The sequence below is a fragment of the Ostrinia nubilalis genome, chromosome 8, assembly GCF_963855985.1.
Source record: "Ostrinia nubilalis chromosome 8, ilOstNubi1.1, whole genome shotgun sequence".
Classification (NCBI taxonomy): Eukaryota; Metazoa; Arthropoda; class Insecta; order Lepidoptera; family Crambidae; genus Ostrinia; species Ostrinia nubilalis.
Genome location: NC_087095.1, coordinates 5,175,450 through 5,184,136, shown reverse-complemented (window position 1 = coordinate 5,184,136; position 8,687 = coordinate 5,175,450). Strand labels below are relative to the sequence as shown.

At 35.4% G+C, this 8,687-nt stretch overlaps 2 protein-coding genes across 2 annotated transcripts; one reads left to right on the top strand and one right to left on the bottom strand.

Annotated features, from left to right (window-relative positions):
- Positions 1-1,488, bottom strand: LOC135073778 (peptidyl-prolyl cis-trans isomerase-like). The gene is made up of 2 exons (XM_063967949.1): positions 1,315-1,488; positions 1-783 (listed from the first exon to the last, which is right to left on the bottom strand). Exons 1-2 carry the CDS (start codon positions 1,381-1,383, stop codon positions 355-357), a joined length of 498 nt encoding a protein of 165 aa, XP_063824019.1. The 5' UTR covers positions 1,384-1,488; the 3' UTR covers positions 1-354.
- Positions 1,489-3,971: 2,483 nt separating this feature from the next.
- Positions 3,972-8,183, top strand: LOC135073777 (uncharacterized). The gene is made up of 6 exons (XM_063967948.1): positions 3,972-4,721; positions 4,956-5,200; positions 5,422-5,475; positions 5,890-6,042; positions 6,514-6,600; positions 6,719-8,183. The coding sequence occupies exons 1-6, from the start codon at positions 4,621-4,623 to the stop codon at positions 7,015-7,017; spliced, it is 939 nt and encodes a 312-aa protein (XP_063824018.1). The 5' UTR covers positions 3,972-4,620; the 3' UTR covers positions 7,018-8,183.
- Positions 8,184-8,687: the final 504 nt, after the last annotated feature.

The window sequence follows — 8,687 nt, the reverse complement described above, 5'->3', positions numbered from 1 at the left end:
TTCTCATTTTAAATTTATATTCAATACAAGTGTTAAAAATGAGAGTGACATTACAAAAATGGCAATCAGCTTATAGCAGACTCCTAATAGCTAGCCACAAAGATATCTAGAACGTCAAATATCTATCAATTATACAAGTGTAATGTATATTAATTTATTATGAATAAACAATGCACAGAAATAAATGCAATTCCTAGTTGCGACCTAAACATTGCATAAAATTTATTTAACATAATTGGAATGACCCATAGTTAAACTTTAAATGTATTTCTTTATGACTGGGAAGGTATTACTTAGGAGGACATTGTGTTAAACTTAAAATATTGTATTACGCGTTCATATTACAGAATTAACTTAGGATAGCTGTCCACAGTCAGCGATGACAACTTTCTTCGAAGGCTTGCCGGACTGGGAGCCGAGGGCTTCGACTTGTTTGACAACGTCCATGCCCTCGACAACGTTTCCGAAGACGACGTGCCTGCCGTCCAGCCAGGAGGTCTTGACGGTGGTGACAAAGAACTGGGAGCCGTTGGTGTTGGGCCCGGCGTTGGCCATGGACAGCACGCCGGGGCCGGTGTGCTTCAGCACGAAGTTCTCGTCGGCGAACTTCTCGCCGTAGATGGACTTGCCGCCGGTGCCGTTGTGGTTCGTGAAGTCGCCGCCCTGCAGCATGAAGTTGGGGATGACGCGGTGGAAGGTGGAGCCCTTGTAACCGAAACCCTTCTCGCCAGTGCATAAGGCCCGGAAGTTTTCACAGGTCTTGGGGGTCACATCTGTTCTCAGCTGTAACAAGAAACACGATACGTTTTAAATAAAAAACTTGCAAGACACGCGCGTTGCTACTCGGTTTTTTCACACTTGACAAGAACATATGACTCGCAAACGCAATGACTAAACAGCCACGCTTCGGATAAAAAGGTGTGGTTGCATTCGCTAAAAACATAAGTATCTATGATTGTAAACACTTGCGACAATTTATATCAACAGCGGTAGATTCCATTATCTTAGTTACTATCCTTCTCCGATATAATGACCTTCAAATGGCTAGTTGTATCTCTGTTACCTACCGACAATTAATAACGAATGGGCAATCACATGCTATCCCGCACACCACCTACGAGACTACTCATGTAATAAATCTAAGGAAAGTATTACTGCTAATTACGAGATTATAGCTATATCACAACTTAAAACTGTATAGTCATTGAAGAGGCAGAGGACATGATGAAAGCTTCGAGAATAGCGTGGTCAAATCACGCCGGCCGGAACCACAATTGATTTGATTTATTATTTCTGTAGAATATAAGGACTGACCTCAACGACAATTCTTCCCATTGATGACCCGTCGGCAGCAACATCCATAAAGACTCGTGGCAAAGCCATCTTGCTTATTTTTGTAATTCCACTAAATTAATCGGTTCGCGTTACCACAATGACGATGCGTCTCTCGTCAATGTCGGGCGGAAATGGCTTTGTGGGATGCCAGCGCAAGTAAAATAAATGAGAACGGAATGTTACACTTGTGTAACTTTACTTTTGAATTTTACTTCCTGTAATAATTTTTTTAAAACAATATTTTAAAACAATAAAAATACTTTTAATGCGATGGAAACAATATGTAAATTCACAACTTTATTTCAGATCCACGAGGAAATAACTACAGCAACATAATGAGGGCTATCGTTTTAGCGCTCACCAGTTAGCGCCACTGTAGAGTAAGGTCCTGTCACTTGCTAGTAGCCATGAAGCTAAAGATAAAAATGGAGGGCAGAGTTGGAACAAAAACTTGAGTCAAATACCTACTTATACATCGTGTTACTTTGCATTCTTGCCATATTCACAGAGATAAAAGTAGGGAACAATTCCTATTATTTAAGATAAACAAGAGACTCCCATAAAGAAAGTACACTAAGATTTTAGTAAATTTGGTTTTTCAGTACAAATTGGAGTAAACCAATTTTGTCTCGCACGTTCTACAGGTGCAAGTGGAATAAACCTAGTGGGCGTGGCCTAGTTCTTAATAATCTGTTGATTTATGGCTCTGGGTACCAGCCTTTTTATCCAGTCATAATAATTATTTTAAAATCAATCAAATCTTCAGTTGATTTCAGATTTCCCTTTCTACTTTACGGGCTTAGGACCGTCAAAAATACGTAATAATTATTAGGGTTTTAATTAATTTATAACATTGTACCCTATTTTTACAAATTAATAAATTAAGTATGAAATGAAATCACCTTATTCACAATTAATTATTTATTAAAAAGTTCCTACTTACAAAGTTTACATACTGCGAAGCAAGTGTTCAAAGTGGCCTCCGTTCTGATCATCTGATCAAGGCACAGTCTAGCACTGCGAAGCGTAGGTTTTTCGCTTTAGTTTTCGCAACACATAAACGTTTTGTCTCACAGTTTCACTAAAACAATCCTTTCGTGTAACGCGTTTAACACTGTTTATCTCTTCTGCGCATACCAGTCGTTTCAAGTCACTCCAAAAATCCATTGGTGTCAGGTCCGAGGATCGTGGTGGCCAAGCTACTGGACCCCTCGTCCAATCCACTGTTCACCAAACGTATTATTCGCGCACTTGACGTCCTTATTGTGGGGGAGCACCATCCTGCTGGTAGTAGAGCATTTGGTGTAACGCTAAGGGTACGTCATCAAGCATTTCGTCTAAGACGTCTTGCAGACACTCCAAGCACCATTTTGATTAAATTATTCGTTGTTTGAATACGCTTCAGACATTTTTGTATTATTTATAACGTGATTTGTGATTGATGGATTTCTCAGTTTTTTACAAGTGTCAAAAAGACATTTTAAAGACAATAGATTGCAATAGATATTTAAAAATACAATAAAAAGTAAAAAAGTCTCCATCGCCATCGCCAACAAGTGATGTGCATGCGTTACGATAATTAGTGGTGTGTTTAACAGATTGTCGATAAAATAAAATAATCAAGATTAAAATAAAAATTTTTCGGGCATTATTTTTTTACGGATTTGTGTTCAGTATCAGTAATATAGTAACCTCTGTAAATATGGCAAGAATGCAAAGTAACACCCTGTATCTATCTCGCTCTCTGCGGCCCTACCTCTCTTTTTAGTGAACTGTAGTATTGCTATCTTCTGATTTAAATCTCCTTGTAAATTCTTCGAAATAGCCAATTCACTAACCAAATCAGAAGTTAAACAAATAAATAATTAATATTTGAAACTAAGATTTCCTAGTTAAATAAAAAATCACAAAATTGTCGGCCATTTAGGCTTAATGTGTTGGCGAATCAGGGAATTACAATCCCAATTCCTGGGTAATCGGTACCATGTGGCAACATCGGCCCAATCCGGCCCATCATGGCGGTTGTTTACTATTTTGTTTATTAAGCAGTTAATTTCGTTTGAGATTGTTTACAGGAAATAATCATTGTTTTATCACAAGAATTGGTGCAAAATTTTGTAGTGCGTGGTTGCGGTAGTTCGTGGTGTCCTGGAAGTGACATAAGATTCCACGCGTAAGTGTTTATTTCGTGATTTCCGACATTGGATCATTGTAAACATTTTTCACATTTTTTACAGTAATTTCTTCCTAAAACGTTTTACCAGTAATCAAACTTATCATTTTTAATAATACCTATGTCAAGAAATAAAGATTTTACATTGGTTTCATTGAGTTTGAGCAATTTTATATTTTTTGTTTATTTAGAAAGAGCGAGTCTGCCCACAGAGAGCGAGATAGTGATACTTAGTTTGTGCTTCAAGTAGGTATTCGGAGTGTGGCCTCCATTTTTATCTGTAGCTTCATGCTAGTAGCGAAGACAGTGGCACCAACTGGTGAGCGCTAAAGTGGTAGGAGGACTATCGCATTTGCACTCATCAAGATGGCGCCACTGTAGAGTAAGGTCCTGTCAATCGCCAGGGGTGCCAACTGTTAAGTATAAAAACGATAGCCCTCATTACGCGCGAGCGATAAGGATGGGTAGCAGTGGGTAGACACTTCTCATACAAAAACTAGTCTCTATATGTAGCAATTGATATACAACCTTATCCCTTAAGTAATAAAGTGCATTTTGGATTGATTTCACTATAGCAGGGGAACCCGCGGATCAATACCACCATACTAAAAATAATTGTTAGTGTCCTTATGTTGGTAGTATTGTTAGTTTGACAAATGAAAAAAAATGTCTGTCAATTGAGTTTGAGTTTTAAACCGGCGAATTGATTCGTGTGAAGTTATTTTTTCAGATTTGGTGCAATATTACTGTAAATAAACTTTTCTGTCGTTTACGTTGAGTTGATTAAGTTCCTCCGTATCGGGCGTGATAAAGTTTGCTGTTCAGTGTTATGTTTTTTGTGAGATAGAGACTCTTTTAAATAAGCTGTGTTTCAACTTCTACAGAAGTTTAAACTCTTATTTACTTTTCTGTTTAATGGGTATGTTATCTACTTACTTGAAATATTAGATCTATTACAAATCTATTTTTCATTAAAAACAACCCTATGTGATGAAAATGTAAATGTACTTTCAAAACTGGTAAATGCATGAACCAGGGCATTGACACTGGTTGGAGAGAAATTATAGGCTTTGTTTAATTAATACCTATTTCATTTTAGGCTTCTACTGATAATGGAGAGTAGAAACAACAAGAAGTGCGTTATTTGTAATAAGAGGCGAAGTCGTGGTGGATCACCCTTACTTTTGAGTAGGTTTCCTCTGGATTCTGACCGGTAAGTTTCTAATAACACTCATTTATTACAAGATAATTTTACTGATTGTGTAAACTTAAAGGCTGGGATTAATATTTTTAATCATACAGTAAATAACCATAACCAATTTTTAATTTCAGTATTTTGTTTCGTACTCTGTAAATGAATTGCATAACAATACTAAAAGAAATTAGTTGATGAATAAATTTCAGTTTGTTATTCTTTTTCTTTTCTAATAGGTATTTCTTATTTCAGTTGTCGAATGTGGGTTAAAAATGCTGGCATAGAAGACTTAGCATATGTACCTATTGAAAAGTTACACCAACTGAAGTTTGTTTGTGGTGGGCACTTCACTCCTGAATCCTTCAATGCCAAAGGAACTCGGCTGAAGAACTCAGCTATTCCAACACTGGAATTGAGCAATCCCATCTTGCCAGATGAAGTTTTGACAGAGTTTCCTCTTCATGTAAAAGACTCCAATAAAGAAAACCTCAAGACAGGTATGATGATGACTTCAATTATTTTTTTTAAATTTAATTTACTATCTATCAATTTTTCTGAATTATTTAGATGTCTTAATTAATTTTCTTTGGTTTCCAAAACAAACCAACCGATTGCAATTTAACAAGGTTCTTTCTTTGTAACCACAAACATGTGTTGTATGCTTATCAATAAATAATATATAATTTCAATTATTAATTATATCTATACTTTGTTACAGTTCTTTATGATCATTCATATTGCATTCCAAAGAAGTCAAATCCAGTTGAACGAGGTATGTTTATCTAAAATTATACTAATAATATAAAAAGGAAATATTTAATTGTTTTTTTGTATTTGATCGGCTCCGTAACTCGAAGCCAAGATAGCCTAAAGTGCGGGTTAGAACCCCACAGCTTGAATATTGTAGTAAACCCACTCGTAACACAATTTAGCTTAGAATGTGTGTTGAGTTAGAGGGACTTTAGTAATTTGTGTAATACAAATTCTTCAAAAAAAGTACCGGACCAATTTGAAAAATTTTAGGCAATCTACATTAATTAGCCAGGTCAGCTAGTTTAATAATATTTATAAGCTAGTAATTTTTAATGTGAGCAAGACATGTACTAGACTGATTGTACCCTAAAGTTGGGTAAGAAAAGAACATGACATTTTATTACCCAATTCACATTTCATTATCTGCTTTCAGTTCCCCTTACAACTACAACCAAACAACTAAATTCAACATGTTTGGGAGCTGTGGATATACCAGATTCTGGTATTTCTGCGAAAACAACTTTTGAACCTCTTCCTTCTACTTCCAATGCACCAGAACATATGACCTATAAACCCATTACTCATGGTAAGTGTACAAACTAATTATTTACCTTCTAAAATATGCCTTCCCTCAAACTAAAGAATGCCACCCTGGATGCGTTCTGCAGTCTGCAGTCAGGTCAAAATGAACTTATATGTACAACATTCTAGGTTTCTGTACATTTTATATTAATGCGATTTGACCGTGCGGATACGAACAAAGAACGCAAAGCACACGTGACTGATTGCCTTATCACGACCACTTACAGATTGTCTTGACATACCCGCAGACCGCATCCAGAATGCAGAACATTAAAACCTCTAAATGCCTTTAATTTAATATTATGTCATTGTTATTGAAGGTGGGCCCACGCTTCATATTTTATGAGAAGAGCTATCATTATCCTGTCTTTGCATTTTTTTAAAACTTGATAATGATTGATTGATTTGGAAATAATATGTTTCATAAAACAACAAAATAAATTTTAAACTTATTTGCATATTTATAATATTTCAGATGATAAAAACATTTGCCATCAAGATGCACAGGCAGAAATATTAGTCCACAGTTATAAAAGACCTAAGAAAAACATTGAAATGAAAGGTAAGATAAAACATACATAATTTAAAAAACTAAGTAAAATTGCTGATTAATTAACCAATATTCAATTCAATTTGCTTTAATGTTGTTTTTTTTACTAATGGAAATGTTTTTATTACAGACACTTCATCAACATTTACAATTAAAGAGAAGAGGCTTTGGCGACAGTTACAAAATGCAAAAAAAACAATAAGGAATATAGCGAAGTCAAGAGTGAATTTAGACAAGTTAGATTCGGAAGTGCTGACATCGTTAGTAAAGGATGTAGTGCAGAATAACAAAAAAAAGTCACAAGGAAAAAGGTGGACTTTAGCCAACAAAATATATGCTTTGGCTATATTTAAACGGTCCCCTAAAGCATACCGCTATATGCAAAAGCTGTTTACGCTACCAAGCACTAAAACGCTCCAAAGGATTTAAAAAAATATACCAATGGAGCCTGGTATAAATAAAAATATAATTGATATGTTAGAGGCAAAAGCATCAAGTATGCCAAAGGAAAATAAATATTGCTCGTTAATATTTGACGAGATGGCGTTAAAGAAACGGATAATTTATAACGAAATTGCTGATAAAGTGGATGGCTACGTGGATTATGGAGAGGGCGAGAACATGGGACGAGAAAAGAAAATTGCAGACCATGCGTTAGTGTTTATGATACAGGGTGCTAAACATAAATACAAACAATATATTGCGCACTATTTTGTGGAAGGCACAATATCAACAGCAAAACTGGCAAAAATTATATCGGACATCATCAAAAAATTAAAAGAAATCGGATTTATGGTTCTAACAACAGTTTGTGATCAGGGATCTACAAATATAGGAGCTCTTAACATGTTAAAAAGAAACTGTGGACAAGGCATAGATAGCAACTTTTTCTCTGTAAATAATGACAAAATTTTTATAATCTATGACATCCCTCACTTGTTCAAATCATTACGAAACAATTTCTTTAAAAGTGGAAATATGTCTTTCGATGGAAAAATTGCACAATGGAGGCATTTGGTAGTTGCAGAAGAACACAACAGAAATTTTTTAAATTTTAAAAAACTGAATAGTACCATTGTAAATCCAACATTCAAAACTAAGATGAGGGTGAAGTATGCTGCGCATGCTCTGAGTAATACCGTGGCAGCTATTTTAAAAATGATGGCATGGAAAGAAGTTTCTGATTGCAATGATACAGCATTTGTGATTGAACAGTTAGATAAACTATTTGATTGTACAAATGGTCCATCATCTTTAAATGACGTAAAGAAAGGGATCCGGGAAAATGTTTCCACATCAAGTAATCACATTGAGTCTTGGACCTTTTATACTGATAAGTTAAAAACCATAAAATTTATAACAGCAGAAAACACGATACTAAAAAATGTTAAATGCGTAAAGGGATATCAAATATCTATCAAATCCTTAAACGATATTTGGGAAAAGTTAAAGAATGAAGGGTTTAAATATATGAACCTTAGACAGTTTAACCAAGACTCTCTGGGAATCATTAGGCAACACAGTGTAACCAATAGAAATCCCACTATCACGCACTTTACTGCAGCGCTTAAAACAAGCATGGTTACTGGGCTGAAAGTGCCTCATAGCAGAAGTGCTAATGAGGATCATTTCGATTTTTAGCTGTGAATGCAGATTTATAAGTCTAAGAAATCCTTAATATACTGTCCAAAAATTTTTGTTCTACGACAAAAATTGACGAAGTTATGGCCAAATTACTAAAAAAGTTCACTGACCGCCCGGCGCGGGACCGATGACGTCATTATATCCGATCCGAACGCTGCCGGCGTACTGCGTGGATAGAAAATATTTTTTTCTAGCCAAACTATCAGTTTTAGAGAAAAACTTGTTATGACATTTATTCATCAGAATAAAGTAAGCTATCGATAGGTAATTTTTTTAAATAGAAATTGTGTTAAATATCGCAAAAAATCCATACGCTCATACGATTCAATGGAACGCGGAGACGCGATTAGGGTCTCCGCGGTGGTTTATTTATTTTGGCGATTTATTCAAATAAAGTGTTCATAAGTGTTGTTAGAGTCATATCTTCGTCCAAGTAAAATATAAAAATGTATAAA

Excerpts from the sequence above, each read along its gene's own strand:
- LOC135073778 (XM_063967949.1), bottom strand. The coding sequence starts at position 1,383 with ATGGCTTTGCCACGAGTCTTTATGGATGTTGCTGCCGACGGGTCATCA. Across the intron at positions 784-1,314 it reads TGGGAAGAATTGTCGTTGAG|CTGAGAACAGATGTGACCCC; the intron begins GTCAGTCCTTAT and ends TTCTTGTTACAG.
- LOC135073777 (XM_063967948.1), top strand. The coding sequence starts at position 4,621 with ATGGAGAGTAGAAACAACAAGAAGTGCGTTATTTGTAATAAGAGGCGA. Across the intron at positions 5,201-5,421 it reads TAAAGAAAACCTCAAGACAG|TTCTTTATGATCATTCATAT; the intron begins GTATGATGATGA and ends ACTTTGTTACAG. Across the intron at positions 6,043-6,513 it reads CTATAAACCCATTACTCATG|ATGATAAAAACATTTGCCAT; the intron begins GTAAGTGTACAA and ends ATAATATTTCAG.